General features: G+C 26.3%; 1 protein-coding gene across 5 annotated transcripts in view; it reads right to left on the bottom strand.

Annotated features, from left to right (window-relative positions):
• LOC132917264 (disintegrin and metalloproteinase domain-containing protein 11) overlaps positions 1–19778 on the bottom strand; it is a 235925-nt gene that overhangs the window by 64880 nt on the left and 151267 nt on the right. For 4 of the 5 annotated variants that reach the window (XM_060977913.1, XM_060977912.1, XM_060977915.1 and 1 more), the window contains exons 3-4: positions 9023–9171; positions 8245–8316 (exon numbers count right to left, since the gene is read on the bottom strand). In XM_060977913.1, the coding sequence (XP_060833896.1) occupies positions 8245–8316; positions 9023–9171 (221 nt within the window). The remainder of the gene's footprint in view (positions 1–8244; positions 8317–9022; positions 9172–19778) is intronic. The other variant, XM_060977914.1, reaches the window with a different exon arrangement.

The following is a 19778-nucleotide window of genomic DNA, read 5'->3' on the forward strand; positions in this document are numbered from 1 at the left end:
AATATCATATTAATAATTATAACATATCTAAACGCAAAAACGGAAAAGTTAAAAAATAAATTAACTCTAGTTTGTTAAGTCTATATGAGGTTAGTGTATTATTTGTTTTCTTTTTGATTAACTTGAATGGGTTCAGATGAATTGATTTTGTGATATAAGCATAAAATATTAGAGTGAAACTGAATTATAGTATCTATCTGTGTAAATCAAAACAATTTTAAAATACTCATAACTAGGGCTCGGATATAAATGCCCTTTCAAAAAATGCATTTATGACCTAAAAATTCTAAAAATATCAAAAAATTCAAATTATTATGTAAAAAAATTAATTACATTTGGCTATAATTGGATGGTAAATTTCAACCTTGTCTAATCTAAAACTGGATTACTTGATAAGTTCAAAATTAAAATAATTTTTATTAAGTACTACTGTAGTACTTATATTTTAATGGAGTAATTTTTTTTAGTCATACTATGAGAAATAGGTAAAAAATATCCTAAAATATTTAAAAATGCATTAAAAACATCAAAAAATGACTTAAATATTATAAAATCTGCTAAAATGTGAAAAATTCCCCAAACAAATGTTGTGATTAGAATACTGCAGGAGTACTTAAAACAAATTTATAGTTTGAAAAGCATCGTATAAGACATTCCAAAAAAAGATGCAAATGCATTGAAATCTTAGCCCTATTCATAACTTTTTTTAAAGTTAAAATATCAATAAATGTCTATGGAATTTTTTAGATAATATTCTTACTATTAAGTTGGATAATAAGACAATACAGTAAAATATTAAAGCCAACAAATCATGCCACACGATTAGTTTTACTGAACGCAAACATGTTATTTTACGCACGAATCAGAGAGTGAGAGAGAGAAAGAGAGAAAAGAGAGAAAGAAACAATAAATATGTTGGACTGAAATCCTTTTAAGAACGTTAAGCTATAAGTTAATATTGAACAAACAATATATTAAACTCTAAAAGTATAAAGTAAATATGGAAAAAGTATTAGCTTACCTCAGTTAAAAAAAGTAAATAATTTTTTTCTCATTACCACTTGAGTCACACAATTATCTGTTGTGCAATTTTCACTTTTTCCATTTTTTTTTAAATAAGAACTAAATATTTGGTTAAATATAAAACCTAAAATATTTTTTCGTATTTCACAATAATTGTATTGGTTTAGGAAACTCCACGTTAATTCTAACAAAATAACTCAAGAAATATTTATTTATTTATATTCAAAATAATTGTGTAACGTACAATATTATACAGTACGAGTGATTTAATAAGCACATAATTAATTAAAATAGTTTTAACTACGGTTATAGAATATAGATATATTAAACTTGATTTTAATTTAATAATTTTTAAAATTAGCTAGAAAAAGTCAAGTTATACTAATGGTTTTTTAACTAAATAGGTTATTAAGATAATCCAAATTTAATTAAATAGTAAAGTTAAGTAGTTAAAAAAATTAAATTTTTAACTAGTTAATTCCCACCAAAGTCTAAACGTATGCAGTAACCAAATATAGTGAATATCATTAATCAGCATTATTTAAACTAAATAGTTAGTAGTTATATAATATCGAAAATTATTTAATAGTTTAAACTTTAGATTCTAAAGCTATATATTATTATCCCTATGATTTAAATAATATTTTCTGTGATTTTAGTCCATGTGATATTATGTATCTTCATATATTTATTTATAAGAATTAGTATTTTTTAATTTAAATTTTAAATAATAGACATGAAACTAATTTTTAGGTCAGAACATCTGGAGCATTTTCTATACATTTACCTATAAATACGTGACATGTTGTGTTTTTATTAAAAACTTTATCCCTAAACAATATCATTGAAAAGTATAATTGGGTATATAGTTTGATAGTTGTTTTTAATTTAAGATTAAAAAACTAATATTAGAAAGAGTTGGTCTAGAGTTTTTGTTGTCAGACTATTAAGGGTATAATATTGTCATGAAATTATGGTAATGGTTTAAAAAAGTCTTTTATAATTTTAAAATAAAAATAAATGGGATAGATATTGTATGATTAAATAAAAGTTTTGGACGAATAACGGTTAAAAATATTTTATTATAACATAATAAACAAGTTATAGTGACTTAGTAATAAATTATAATCAAACTTGATAAAAATATATAAACGAGTTCGATAAACATAACGACCAATATTATGAAAAAAAAAACATTCTTAGTTATTTATGCAATTGATAAGCATGTATTATGCATGATCTATATAGTATATATAATTGGCTAGAAAAAAATATTAAGTGATTTTATAATGTGCATTAATAATAAAATATAGTTTTTATTTATACATAATTTACAATCAAACATATTTTTTCATTAAGTTAATCTGCCTTTTTATAAGTATAAAAAAAGCCACATTTACTATAAATATAAAAAGGTTTGTATATTTTCCTTGTAATTTAAATCAATTATTTTGAGGATTTTATTTGGGCTATTTAATTAGATACTAAAAAATTCTAAAATATTGTTAACTAACAATATTGTATAATTTTTAAAGTTTATAAAAACATAAAACTTTATGAATATGATTAAGTATCTCTATATATTCATACTTGAGAATATATTCAACAATTAATATTTATCAGTTGTTATGATATAAAATATTGTATCCAACAAACATAATATTATTATGTGTACTGTGTAGTGTATACGTTTATTATAGATGATATACTTGATTGTAATAAAGTTAATTGTTTTTAATGAATTATGGTGATTGATCGAGATTTAAGAATTTAACTCATCATTGGTATAATAATGAGCGCATTGTTAACCTTGTTATTGTTTTGAGATGAATTATAATGTTTAATAATAGAAAGTAGAAAAAAAAATTAAAATTAAAGAATATTATATTTTATGTGTATTTTAGTTCAACATTTTTTTTATAATAGGTTTTAGTTTCTAATATTTTAAATATGTATTATATTGAACAAATCGATAGTAATAATATTTTTTATAGAACGTTAAAATTAAATATATAGGTGTTGGTTTCGTTTTATGTTGATTCAGTTGTTAATAATAAAAAAAAAACAATAAGACGAGTGCTATGCTTGATTCCAATTGGTTGAACATTGCTTACCTAGTGATACTGAACTGGTTTAAAACATACCAAAAAGGTTTCAATGAAAGCATAATCCATGTTTACATAGTTGTATTTATTATATAATACATATATAATTAAATACCTACATAAATACAAATTTACGTAGTGACACCAAAACGTTTAAAAACATAAAAGTCCTAAATTACCGCGATAGACCTTTGCTCGCAAAAACATAATATGTATACGGGTTTATAAATCAGATCTATATAAGCACGTAGAGATTCCGTTAATAAATCTTTCTTCTCTTTATTTATTTATTTTTTGGGCTGCCGACAGTTATTTTAAACAATACAAGTCCGGTGGTGATTTTCGGTTAAAGCTCATAATCCATGCACATTTTCTAACCTAACGTTTCAGCTATTCACGTGGAGAACGGTCCGCTGAGTCGGCGGCGGTAGGACAAATAATGGCTGTTCGTGGTGTGGTGCATAAATCTTCTTGAATTTACCTTAAAGGTCTCCCGGGCACCGATAAGTAGTAATAAATCGGTGCAAAAAAAAAAATAAATAAAAACAACCCCCGTCGGAACTAAACAAATACACACACACACACACACAAACACACACGTCCGATAAAACGCACGTACGCGAATAAAAAAAGAAACATAATGTGTAACGATTTGTTTGTCGTCTGGTGGAAACGTGGTTACAACGATGTTTGATTCACACGCCAAAGACCTTTGACTGCGCTGCCATCACCGCTACCGTGACACATTTTTTTCTTACGCGACGGATGTTTGTAGGAAACGTGGCAGTGGCGTCGTCGTCGTCGTCGTTAGCGACGGCGGCACCGTTAGCGTAAGTGGGTAGAAAAGTGTGTAATATAAAAAATCGAGGTGGTCCGACGGCAACAACTCGACAAGCCACTTAAATCAGTCGCGTCTGGTTGAATTAAATAGTTTACGGCTTGGTCCAGACCAGCCGACCTCCCACGTCACCCGACAATTCTTTTAAACAGTATCGGCCAACCACTTTCGTCGACATAACCGTGTATACCCGTGTTTTAACTATATATATGAGTGTATGTATGTGTGTATATTGTACACCGATATGGCAAATACACCCTGTATTTGCCCTATACTTACAACCACCCATAAAGTTATCGGCTATAGAGAACTATAGTGTGCAGCAGCTAGAACGCATATAACTGACGCGCGGGTGAAGTTACACCGCGAAAAGTTTTAGTTGAAAACACTTAATGTGTTATTATTGCGTCTGCGCCAACAAATACAGCATTCTCTTCAATTTCAATCATCTTCAACTCGCTCTACTGTCGATCCTTATCGGTATCTATCGGACTACACACCTGAATATGTAACACCCAATATTTAATAAGATACTGTTGATGATGACGACGATCAATATTAAAATAAATATTATATAGCGATTCGTGTGCAGGAGAAAATAATTTTATAATAAAATATCAATAGTAAGTTGTTGATGTTCATCATAGTACTTTTATGTTACTTCGATAAACTGTGATCGTTACCATTAACGGAATGTACGACTCCGTAATATGTGATTTATAATGTTATTGACGGCTATATGAATTTAAAAAGAAGTCTTATGTCAATATCTTTTCGAATTATTTTTTATGAGTGTAATCGTGGCCTAAATCGGGATTATAAATTAACGGGACCCACATTATTTGACGGCTACGGTGCTGCGTAAACGATAAAATTGTACAATACTATAATGACCTATATAAATAATCTATAATAATTACATATTAATAAATATAGGTATAATTACCTATAAATATATACACAATACACATAAAAACATCATGTCATACCTATATAAATTATAATTTTGAGTATAATATTATTTAAACGGCGTAGTTATGTAATGAAGTTGTGTTAAACGGTGGCGAATCGTTCTGCACGGCCCCTCAGTGCCACCAAACAATAAATCCCACTCCGTTTTCTTCACCACTCTTCCCAACTAACTAACACCTACATACACTCTACAGAAACGAACGTTTGAGATGGCGACCTTAAGATCGACCGCGATTTCTTGGAAAAAAATTGTAATCAACGAAAATGGCATATACTGAAGTGATTTTTTTTCGTTTCATCTTGTACACGTCAAACAAATGTATATAAATGTATATATTTTGCGCACACTAAATCAAGTTACTGAAAATCGGAGAAACTTCTAGAAACTTCTACCTGTATTATTGTGACAGTTTAAAATCTAATTTTTTTATTTAAAGGAAATGACGCGACGGGACAGCAGATTATTAACCTACACGTTCGATAAAATTTAATTTCCTACGAAAACAAAGCGCTCATATATTTTATAGTCGAAATGTAAGGTAATCAAGTACAAAATACTAAGAATATTTATCAAACCAATGTCATTGTTATTGTTTTTAATGTACAAACTTCTCTAATGATAACGGTTGATGTTTTGTAAGTCGAGCACAAATAATAATTAATGTTTTTAATTTGAAATTCGTATTTACCTAATAAAATGAACAGTACATAAAATAACATTATGTATAATGCCAAACACTTCAAGACGTATAAAATGATAATAATTTTAATTTTTATGTATTGGAGTTCTGAAAATTTGATGGAAGGACAATTACGAGTTTGATTAATCAATCATAAGGTGATTCACCAAGCATGATCATTCCCATTTTTAATAAATAATATTTTTTTTTTTATTAATTTACTGATTTTCGAATTTTTAAAATATAATTAAAGACCATATAAAAATATTTTGTCATTCCAAAAACAGAATATTGTAGTTTCAAATAGGACACTTATTGTATTATACACAAAATCTCAAGACTTTTAAAATAGGATTTTAAAGTTTATTTAAAAATTTCAAAAATCTCATTTTGAACAAATGAATTATTGTAAAAAAAGGGTATGCTGTCTTTGTAAACCATCCTGTATATCATGCAAATTATACTATCTGCGATCTACTTATGTACGTAAATATATTTTTATTTATAATATTCAATGAAAAACTATTAAAATAAAAATGAAAACACATAAACTGGACACAAATTACTACATAATCCTACAAAGAAAAATGTTTTATCTTATTGCAAAAGGTTTATTTATTTTTATTCCGATAGAAGTGCAGTACATTACATCGCTGTTGTGAGTATATAGTCCAAACGGTTTGTTTTAGATTTGTTCTTTTGTGTCAAAAACCAAACAAAACTTTAAAAGAAAACACTATGCGACTATATTTAGGGCGATGTAGACGAGTAAAGAAGGCATATACTAAAAATCCCCGTAATTTATCAGGATTTACCTCTCAACTCGTCAGCATACAGTCTTAACAATGGCATTCTGAGTCCAAAGACAAATATGCGGTCAAGCAGACACGGTTTTTACGTTGTCGGCAAAAGGTTAAAATCATAGACAATGACTAGTCTAAATACAGATAGCATCAACGGGCGTGCACACCGTTTTTGTTTACCCAAAAGCCTTACATTACTTTGCCTCACTCATTTTAATGAGAACTGTTAAAAGTATTATTATCATTTGGTGTTTATATATGTATATAAACGTTCTTTTTAAAACAAAAAACAAACTACATACGCTATAGTCACAAAGCTCCACATTTACGAGTTCGTGATACACAATGACCTTTGTACGCGTATAAGTTAACCTTATGCCTTTATAACGGTCGATAACTATTGTGTCAAAAACTCATATAATATATGTAAATATATATTTATATATTATACGCTTTTCGTATCAAACTTAAGTCACGAATATATTATAGTTACAAGTAGGTACGTTAAAAATGAATTCATAGTTTTATCGGTAACAATTATACTGTATTATTATAATTATATAACTGCAGTATGGGAACGAATACTTATGGAATTAGGTCTATCTAGAATTATTTAGATAATCATACTTTATGATTGTTTTTGAAACTTTTTATGATTTTTAAATCATTGTTTTCTAACCTATGGGTCAAATAATATATAATCGGTAGATGACATTTTCGATAATACAAAACAAAATAATATAACAATTATTAGTTTACATTTATGGACACAATTGTTTTCTATATTTTAGATTTTGAACGTAGTGATAGTGAATATATTGGTTTTATAATAATTTCTTTTTTTTTTCTTGGAAAACAAATTTTTAAGTAGAAAAGTAAAATTTACATTCTATAGTAAGTAACACGGCGACTAGTATAGGCAATATTGATACATGAAAACTTTTTTAGCTAATAACAATTACATTATTGTCTAAATATCAATAATCTCTATAAATGTTGACACCTTGATTTGGTACCCGAAATATTTTTTAACTTGTAATGTTTTAATGACATTTCTTTTACATAACTTTTTAAAATCTAATATGATCAAATACTGAAAATGAATTGAAAAAAACCTGGATGCTGGTATAAACTTGTGAAATTCATCATATAAAGATTTGTATTTCAAATTTTAAAAACTAATTTGCAATTTATAATGTTATCATCAAAATAATATTACAATTATTATTATTATTACATCGTATACATGTAGAACACGTGTAATAAATTAAACCCGAATTTCGTGTTTTATTATCTTACTTAAAGAGGAAAAGGTCATACATATATAGGCAACATATATTATTATAAATATTATATACACACACACATATATATTTATATGTGTGTGTATATTTTGAAATGTCCTTGGTCCTCAAAACGGCGCGGGTACGTCATTACTTTCATTATCTAACCCCACGCGGAGCGCTATCGCCAACACACGACATCCATATTGGACAGGTACGATTTATTCTCTCTTTCAGGAACCCTCTGACGTTATCTCTGCGAGCCCCCCGCAGACATGATAAAAATAGGTTTGTGATACGACCTACATTATGTATTATAATAATAACTCGCCCGCACCGTACCGCTCATAAATATTATAAGTGTACGACGTAAACATATATCATATAATACTACTACATGCATATTACATATATTATTATAGTATTTGTGTGTATACCTTAACATTACATACCTATACGTATAAAATAATTTAAATTATATCGATTCGGATACTATACGCATTTATTTATTAGAATATCAATAAGTGCTATAAAACTTACCCGAGATTTCGGTCGAAAAGATCCACCGGAAGAGTATCCTTCACTAGATCCATGCAACCCCGAGCTGGGAAACTAGAAATCATAATATAATATCATTTTTATTGATTTACGTGGTTACTTTATTGCATAATGAAAATATCATGTAGTATATTAAGTTAACTATATGTACATTGCATTATAGTATTAAAATAAATTATCAGAATACATTATATTAATCTGTGGATGATAGCAGGCGATATTGGAGAAAAGTATTTAACCGAATAGCAAAAATAAAATAACCAAGAAAAAAATCAAAAATCTATAACTCAAAAAACGAGATGACACGGATATGATAAACAAATATCGGAAATGTGATGGAAATGTATATTATGTATGAAAATAAATTCACAAATTCTCATACACACGTGTATAGTGTATAGTGTATACATCTATTATATATTTACAATTTACGTACAATATATAATATAATATAAATATGCATATACTACGTGTATATGCGTATGAATTATATTTATACATATGATATATATATATGTGTGTATGTGTGTGTGTGTGTGTGTGTGTGTGTGTGTGTGTGTGTGTGTGTGTGTATTACGTGTATACAAGTATGAGAATTATATTTATATGTTGAAACATCGTTTGGAATATGGCGAAAGGAGAAAATAGAACATCGATTTCCCCGCTCTCCATAAAACCCACCTCTCACTTACTCACCCGCCCACCCAATCATGCATACACACATGCGCGCCCTATTCTCATATCGTATACCAAAGCTTACCTTCTGTGACCCTACCTCTCGGGTAGAGATGCCCATTTTGTCATGATGTCTGATTTGTACTGGGTAGATGATCTGATAATAATTGGCTCCGATGTTCCGCACCAGCTCTTGGTTTTGTCGATAATCCCGCAGGAGTCTTTCCACTTCCCCTACAGCAAACGAAAATAATATATAAAACAACCGGCAACACAAATGATTATAGCAGTATCTATTTTATTCCTAAAAATAAATACATATGGCGTACGAGTTGTGAATACGATATTCATCACAACGTTTGGAAGATAATATCGGAATGATCCGTTCACATATTATCATCATACATCTATATTTATAGCATATGTTTAGCACCTGGCAGATGTACTCATATCATATAATGTAATATGTTAGTTATATTGTACTTATCGAGAGTTTACTTGTAATTTATTCATTCAATAAAAATATATTTCTGTACTAATTCAAAATGTTTTTCTGATTAATTGTTAATTAATAAAATTGTAAGCTCTTGAATTTATAATTAATATATTTTAATAACCTTAACTATGCTTTACTTGAATTTATTGAATGATTTTTAAAAACTTAAATTGACTAAACACCTATTATTAAAATATGTACTTGTATTACTCATATCTTATAAACATATAATATATTTTCAATGCTAAATTAAATTTATGTGTTTTGTCCAATATCAAAAACAAATGCAATTTCCCTGAAATGTCAAAAATATGTCTGGCTGCCCATTGATTCATTTGAAACAAACAAACAAGTTATATAATATTATCATATCGAGATCCTGTTCTTGTATCTGATTGGATTAAAATTTGTTCCAGTAAATCGCATTCAAAATTGGTATATCATCCCATATGGCAAATTTTATTATAGGAAAAGGCACCTAAAATACAACTCAGCCGCAAGACATATATGCTTCTCTCAGTTTCTTTAATAAAGAATAAGAAAACACCTTTGAGGCTCAAATAACAAATTTTTTCTGCAGTAAATATATTATTCACTAATATTATATTATAAATATACCAAATTATAAAATTATCTAACGATAATTTTTTTTTCTTAGCACGTAGCCATACATTACTGTATTACGTAACATAATTACAGCTTCAAGGGACACGATAAATACGTCTTATAATGTTTGAAAATATATATATATATATATAAAGTATTGTACTGTTTATTGTAGTTTAAAGGGTGACTTATTTTTATTGCTCGGACTCGTATCCGTGTGAATATCGAATAAAAGACTTGCACCTGATAACGAATAGTTGTGTTCAAATTCAATGACCATTGTAAACGATAATCGTATTAAGGCGAGGTAACGCGAGAATTATAAACTTGTAACTTATCTTTACAAAAAAACAACTACGATTATAAACAACTATAAAATGAATATGAAGATACTTTACACCAGCTGTCATGTTATTAAATTGTTTATAATTTTTACGGTATGCTAATTGTTAATTAATAATAAAGTGTACAAAATACTGATATAGTTTCACAGGAGCAATAAGCAAAGTTTCCGTTTCAAAGTACACGTTTGTAGTAATATATACTATATATTATATAGGTATATTCCCCGAGAGTATAAATTATATTTTCACGTCTTGTTGAAATTATTTTAATTTTCCTGTTCAATACATCGTTACAGTGAGTCGTTCGTATACATTGACAGGAAATTTGTGCGAGCGTAACTCGAGTATAAGATAAAACATTTTACAAAACTATATACGAGCTACGCATTGTTTAGCAAACAAGAATTTAATATTTTAAACATATATATCTGGTCAAAGAAGTGCTCGTTTATGATAAATAAAACACAATGTTGCGAATAATAATAATATTAATAATAATTGTCCCGTTATTATAATGATGTAGTTTACGCGATTATAAATTAAATTGTTTACCACCCCTCTCACTCATCATCAGAGGAGTAGGAGATAAAGAGGCTGATGATGGAAAGGGATGCCGAGAACGGCAGAGGTAGCTTGTCTTTTGTGCGCCAAGGATGATAATATTTTTTTGCAAAAGAAAATATTATTTTTATTATTATTTTTTTTTATATAAAACATGAAAAAAATATGATAGAGAAATGCAAAGAACATCGATTGATGTATAGGATATATAATGTGACCTTCTAGTAATATTTGAGTACAATAACTGCGATCCAAGTATCTACTCTGATCGGCAGGGGATGGAAAGCCGACCAGGAAACGGGTAACAACGAAAAAACTTGAATGCCACTCCGCCCTGACATCTGTATATAATAATAATACTCGTCCTTAAGCTTATTTATATTCCTCAAAACTCCATGCACCGATTACATTCTCTAGTGACATTTTATTTTTATTTTTGCGTGGCGTTTTACATAGAAAAATATAAGATTATACAGCGGAATTATATTATAATAATATAATACGAATATATCATTATAATAATAATATTATTTTTATTATTACAATATAATAATATATTATACGAATGCGTATGGCGTATCGAATATTACATGCACATATATTGTACCACATACGGGGTGTTTAGAACTACGGGAAAATTATATATTTTCAAGGCAATTCATCAAACATGCTCAACTCAATTATATACAATAGTATATAACTTTAATCAAATTAATCAAATTTAATTTTTAAATTTTTAAGTATTCCCAAAGTTTTAAAGAGTAATCACTATATTTTCATATACTTAAAATTCTTATGCCATCTAAGGAAAATCTTATGAGGATAAAAAATTTATTTTTTTCAGATGAGAATCTTTTGATAAATTTTTTGAAAATATTGTAGTATATAAATCAAAATTCAAGTGATTAGTTTCTGAGAATCAAACTTTATGATCTAAGGATAATAGTCTATCATAATATTAAAATGAGAACTATGATGACTAAAAAAATATAGTTATAATTTATAAAATATGTCTGTAAATAATTAGTAGTATAAGTATTAAATATCATATTTATATATACTATCATACATTTTATGTTAATTCATTATTATATATTTAAAGTTAAATAAATAAGAAACTATTTATTTGAATTTTAATGAAGTTAAATATCGCCTACTTCTTAAAAATACTAAAGTATGAATGGTTAGGCTAAGATTTAAGTATTTAAAAATATTAAATAAATTGAATATTTAAACGCTTGTTATTAAAAAAGCAAAACAAAAATATAAAATAGTTCCGTATTTTTTGAATTTTATTATTAATGGAATAAAGTATTTTATTTAAGTCATACATTTTATGAGAACTTAAAAATTAAATTAATTTTTTTTAACAATTAAACAAATTTTAATGGTCAGTTAAAACACCTCTATAATATATTTAATTATATTGTTAAACTAATTATACTAATTATTTTTAGTTGTTCAATGAACACATGTGTCTTAAAGCTTGATTATTATATAGCTAAATAATAATACGTTACAATTTAATTTAGACTTATTTGTTTTCTATAGATGAATGAAATACATATTACACATATTATGTTTTTGGATTCAAATTATATAAAATTTTATTTATTCCATAATTCGTAATTTCAATTTATAAACAATTCAAAAGTCAACATTACTAAATATTAGTTGTGTCTACGCTTATTGAATTTTGGGTGAAACAATAAATTGTAAGAACACATTACAATGCCCAGTTCCCTCACGACATGATGAACAATCCGGAGAATAGCCTATAAATTGACTATTATTAATAATAATATGTATGATTTTATGTAATTTATTACGTTTCATATTTTATTATAAGTGGCTTGTAAATGATAATAATTTATTATTAAAAAATAGTTTCAATAAAGGTTGTGCTAGAGTACTTGAGAAATAAACAGTGAGAAATTATTCTCATTTTTTATTAACTAGGATAATACTATTATATGTTTTTAATATAAAAGACTGGATATATATTTATATATATATAAAATAAAACAGTTATCTATTATAATTAGATACATTTCACGTAATAAAAATTGAACGTTACAAAAATATTTTTAAAATGATGGTCTGTTAAAAAAATATAAATTAAAACTTTTATGTACCATTTAATCAATTATTATTTTACTTAAAATAATAAAAACTATTATTTTTTTTTATTTTTAATACAGAATGTTTTCGATCAATATAATTTTTTGCACAATTTAATAATACAGTATAAACTTCCTATTATTATAAAACCTGATACTTGCACTTAATCAGTGGAAACTTTTATGTACACAAAATATAATTAAAATGTAATGTATATAAAACTTATCGACATTAAACATTTTAATATTGCTGTAAGCTATTTTTGTAAGTATAAAAAAAACTTTAAACGATTTTAACTTCTTTCAAATTTTAATTGAAACAGATCGGTCAGAAAATCATGTAGGTTACAATGTTTGTATTTTTTCAATATTACATGTTAACATTTTTTTCTAATATTAACATACAATTATTCTATATTTCAGATTATTTTTAAGTTATTTTATCCGAGGTTTATCAATAGTTTGGTATTTGGATAAACCATAAAAAAAAAACAACCAGTATACCTAATTATAATAATTATTATTATTTATAGCATGCATCTTATTTTATTCCGCGTTTTGATTTGTTTATTTTTATAATTTATAATATTTTGCTTTGAAATGTGTATTTATAATATATATTAATGAATGTAATATATTGAATATTAACTTTATTATTTTTTGCATATCATTATTTACTGGTGATATTATTTCATTGAAATATAATATTGATTTATAATATTTTGTCTGTAATATATTTATCTAATATCTTTGAAAGTGTATACATATAAGTCATACATATGGAAAAGTTATGTAGTAGCATAACTAAATTATTTCCATATTTTCATTATACTATAGTATATACAATATTGAATATATATTATATGCAATGTAATGCAGCATTTCGCTATTTCTAATAAATTAAATTGCTACCAACTAGTATTTACATATATTTTGTAGTAGCAGTATGAAATATATATATATATATTACCTATATATATTTAAACAAAATGAAGCTATTGAATCATTTATACATAAAATGGAAAAAGGTAACATTTTCCCTGATGTATAAATAAAAAAGAATGAGGTAGAACTGTCATATATAAAATGGTTGACGATCGATAATCTACAAGAATTCAAAATAATAATGTGAAAACTCGACAAATAAAAAAAAAAAACGCAAGAATAAGATTCATCTATCGTTTATATTGTTACAGCGATTTCCACTATATTATTTTTTTCAATTAAAAACATTTTTCTTTGTATACTAATCATTTGAAAATGTCAAACATTTGTTGTTTGATTCATAGATTTTGTCATGCATTTAGTCATTAGATAGTTTTTATTTTGCTATGTATGTGTTAATGTATTATAGTGTTCGCGACATTGTTGTCATTATAATAGCGGAATTGGTACATCGCCATACAATTTATAAGGATATTTGTGACTGTATGAATAAAATGTGCAGGTTTTTTTTCAAATGTCAAAATTCTAATCTTTGAAACTTTTAAGAATACTTTCAAATTTTTTTATAACATCAAGAAGTTTCTTATCTTGTTGAACTAACTAATATTTTTTTTCAAATAACAAATGAACTACTCATATTTATTGTACAAAAAAAATAATAATTATCGTAAATTGTAAGCAGATAATTTTCTTAATAATTTTGTTATTCAAATTAAAATCCGAATTAGTGGTTTTTGAGTTAATTAACTTTATGTACCAATGATAATAATAATTAAAGGTTTGGAGTATATGGGATTTTAAAATTATAGGTATCATTAATCATCATATATTATTAATCTATCAACATTTTATAATTTATTAAAATTTATGAGAATACCTATAAGGCTATAAAAATAAATAATATACTTAATTTTAGATATAACTTAATAATTAGGTAGTAGTTCTAATTTTAATTTTAATATATAAACTTTTAAAATATCATCCGAATAATGTATAGTAAAAAAGTTGGCCGGTTATCGTGTGAAAAAAAATAAAATTAGTACCATCATACAACGTTTTAAATGGTATAAAATAATCAAATTGAATTGATAATAATATGGTTCTTACTCTTTATATATACTAACAATTTTAAAAATTAGAATTTTGTATTCATTATTATAAGATAGCACGAAAGTGAGGATGCTCAACGAATTACCCTAGATAATAAACAATATATTATTATACGAGTTACATCAAATTTGAAACGAGGATAAAGCACTTTGCCATTTGGCCAATGCACATCAAAGGACGATTTAGCAAAGTTAAAGGGATAACGATACTTGCACAATACATTGTTGGCACGTATTAACCCGATAGAAGTTGAAGGAGCAATGGAGGGTACCGGTGGAATTTTGGCGTGGAAGGAAAGTCATTCTGAAAAGCTTTGATGTAATGTACAGCAATGTGGGGAAGGTAAAACGTAATCAGAATCAATTGACAGCCGCGTGAATGACTAACAGAATAATTGCGATTTCATTTCGATTTATTTCACCACCGATCCAACGTAGTATTATTAATGATAATAATAATCGAAAACTAATAGTAATATTAGTGTGAACACTCACGCAACAGCTATTGAATGACGTGGAATAATAATAAACTACTTTAATACTATGTACATAGGTAGACGAAATGAAAAGGGAGTAAGTAAAATCGTGGGCTTCCATCGAGTTTCTGACACGACCGCGGTAGACTATGAATTTCAAACAGTGTCGTTTTTACAAAAATGTATTGTTCTGTTTTATATCGATTCTTGTATATTATCACAGTAACATATTTATGTAAAATTATCGACAATAAAATAATAATAACAATAATATTTATTTAAATAAATATTTTAACACCCCAAATGGTAAGAGTGCAGTGAGTGTAAACTAAAAAAATCGATAAATTATCAATTGAGAAGAAAAGTTAGTACAACTAAATCACATTAAACATAAATAATTAATTTATAAATACAATTTTTTACCTTAATACAATTAAATCAAATTAAACATCAAGATTTAAATTATAAATACTGCATTTTTTTAACTTAGTAAAAGAGTCGAAAAAAAAGTCGAAATCACGAATAAATAATATATGTTATAAATTTCGCTTTTAGGTTTAAATCATGAAAATAAAAACCATCGATATATTATTTTATTACGACTGAGTATAAGCATATTGATTTTTTAGTTTTATAAAAAGAAATTCTGTAGTATTTGTAAATTATTTAAATATAGATTTACAAATAAAATTATATTAAAATTACTTGAGATGTATTAAGTATCAACTCAAATATTTTTGTATTTATGCCAAAACATGATTGTGGAACTAGTTTTTGAATGTAATAATTAACTAATAATAACTGTTTAATTAACTCTTTCAAAATTAGTTATAATATCTCAAAATATAATAAGTGCAGGTTTGTAATGATTAAATTGCATTATTTCTACGTATTATATTAACAACATATTGGAGTAAAAACGATATTTATATTTGTACATTGATGTGAATAACTGTAAGTGTTTAAGTATAAATATTTAAAATATTAATAAAACAGATCTTAAATATTAGAAACTTATTTAAATGCAATGATTAAAATACTTTACAAATTACTATATAATTTTATGTTATGATATATATTTCTAAATACATGATTATAATATCAATACACGCGGTCTAATAAACATTAAAATGTCTCATTGAGGTCGTATTATTCTTTGGTAATGATATTAAATGAATAATGTTTGGGTTATGATGTTATTCATCGAATTTATACGACAGTGACGCGGTGATTATTAACGAGTACCACTTGTGAATTAAATCTCCCAAAACTTTACTTAATATTATTTACTCAAACCATTTAAACCACCATTATTATTAAATTGTATATCACATGTTTACATAATGTTATATATGTATATATATATATTATATATAAATATACACGGTTATATATAATATATTCAATATACATAATTATTCTCATTATTTTCTTTTAATTTTGAATTAATTTAAAATTAAATTTTGAAGTATAAATATTTAAAATAAATTATACATTTTAAAATTCTTAAATTTTTTATATATTAATTGGAATAATTCATTGTTGCGATAAAAAACTATAATATTATTTTAGTACTTTTTTTTCTGTAAATTGTTAATTTTTTTTAGAAAATGTGGATGTGTACAAATCAAAATTCAAGGAGTAGTTTCTATGCTAATTAACTGTATTTGCTAAGAATATAGCCAATAGCTATGGGTTTAAAAGATATAGGAACTATAATGTTTTAAGATTATATAATAACTTTATAATAATATATTAATCTATTAAAATTTTATAATCTGTAGACATTTTTGTATAAGTACTATATTAATAAATATTAAATATTTTTATAACTTATAAGTAAAATCATTATTAAGTAAGTTTTTAAAATGCTTAGTAATGTGAGCATGTTTGGGTGAATCACACTGAAGTATATGTGCTGTGTATGAATTGAGACGGTATGTATATCTTGTGATAATGCTCGGTACACTTTTGGATTACCAATGTACCGTAGCATATCTATACTATATCTTTATATCTATAAATGCTATAACAATGTTCTACTTGTTATTATATGTACTGAAACTTTTTCTTTTTTTCGATTCTTTAAATCTATATTATATATAATAAAATATAATATTTTATACGCGTGACCCAAAATATTTTCATAGTAACATTTTATTTATAATGTATTAAATAATTAAATTGTTACGGTTGAATAAACAAAAACAATTTTTAAAAATAAAAAAAATTACTTGAAGAAAACCTGTCGTAAGGGAGTTTAATGAGTTTTAATGAATAATATTATTACTGCACACAAACGTTTATATTATTTAATAACAACAACTGAGTTAAATAACGAAATGGGTCATATTATTTTTTAGGCGAAGTTAGAAAAAAAATCTATATTTGAAATTTTCTGTTTTCAGAAACAGCTAAAAATCTGTATGGCATATAAAATTGTAAGAGAAGTCGCCTTTAAAAAGCAAAACGATTGGGATAGAGATGTACTTAGACATCAATTTGCCAGGGAGGGTTCAATATAGAAATTTAGTGATTATTATTTTTATTAGCTTCAAGTACACAACTATTATAGTAAAATTATTAAAGTACTTACTATAACGTAAATATAGAAATATAAATTACATTCATATTTAATAGAAAAGTGCTTAACTATTTAATACAAAATATTCATATTATAATGAACAGGTATCGTAACCAGTGAATAAGACATAGTGGTAATTAAATTATTGAGGAAGAGATAATTTTGACTGTGGAATAGGTATGTTGTTTATGCAGTACGGCTGTAAAGAGGGAAATGAGGGGGATTTATTAATGCGGAAAGTTCTGAGATAAATTTGGAAAACGATTTATCGTAAATGGAGCTATTAGATAATAGGATATTATTAGAATCAGAGACGGAGGCGTAGTAAGAAGCTTTGGGAAGATGAGGTGATGATTTGAGAATGGAAGACGTGAGACGTGAGTACTGTATTCGGATTTCGATGATTTGAATAAGTTGCTGTGCAACGTTTGAGAAATGCTTTGTATTTTGGACATCCTTTGTAGTATCCTTGGAAGTATGGTTATCCGCGCAGAAGGCGCACTTAGCTAGGCTGCTTTTGTCTTTAGTGTAAATGTCTGAGTAGCGATCTCCACCACATTTAACATAATATGAAGGATGGTGGCAATAGTTAACAGTGTATTCGTAAGTCTAACTGTTTCGACATTGGGGTGGACCACTATTGGTCCTTTAGGATAATTCAACTTTAATTTTGGTATATAGCATTGATGACAGATTTAAAACTTCTTTATTGTTGGTATTGAGTATGAGATCAACGAAAAATAGCGGAAACGGGTGTCCGTTTTTAATAACATTCACGATTCGTACGACGAAGTGACTTGATTTACTGAGAGCATCAGATATTATCTCGCATCTGAGAAGAGGGTCGAGTGATGCAGATTTCTTAAAATAGTCTTGTAAGGTCGATATTTTGGTGCATAAAATTGTGGAAACAAGCATCAGTGACCATTAGGTGTTGTATAATAATATTAAAATGTAGACGTCCATGATGGTAGATATTCTAAAATTCTTAAAATATCAAAATTCTCGGCATTTCAATAAAATTGCCATGTCCAAAATGTCTAGTCGTTCCCCGGTTAATCCCCCTCCCCCTTACTATGAAAAGTTAGACCACGAAGGTAAACAATTCCCTATTTTGTACGTTTCGACGAATTGTCTCACAGGATATCGTGAGACAATTGTATGAAATAATTTAAAATCGAACAGTTAAAAGAATTTTATATTATAATATATATTAAGTATAATGATAATATAAAAATATACCATTCAACGACATCAGTATATAATAGTAATTAAAATTATAATAACACGACATACGAGTTTTGTGGCAGTAGAGTGTAGTTCTTACGAAAATAAATTGTGAATTTAATTTTATCGAATCTAGTCAGTAGTCACCTAACGATAGGTGTACCTATAATGTTTTATGAAATTATTTATTATAGTACGTATAAGGTTCTACAGTTTCATGAAATGTATTTATTTTTGAAATATTTTATGAATATATATAATTTTTAAATTAGTAAGCTATTTTCACGTGTCGCATGCCAAATTAATACATAATGTATATATATGAGCATAATATATGCTTATTGAGAATTTAAACTACAGATTGTTTGTTCTA

Source organism: Rhopalosiphum padi, chromosome 1, assembly GCF_020882245.1.
Source record: "Rhopalosiphum padi isolate XX-2018 chromosome 1, ASM2088224v1, whole genome shotgun sequence".
Lineage (NCBI taxonomy): Eukaryota > Metazoa > Arthropoda > Insecta > Hemiptera > Aphididae > Rhopalosiphum > Rhopalosiphum padi.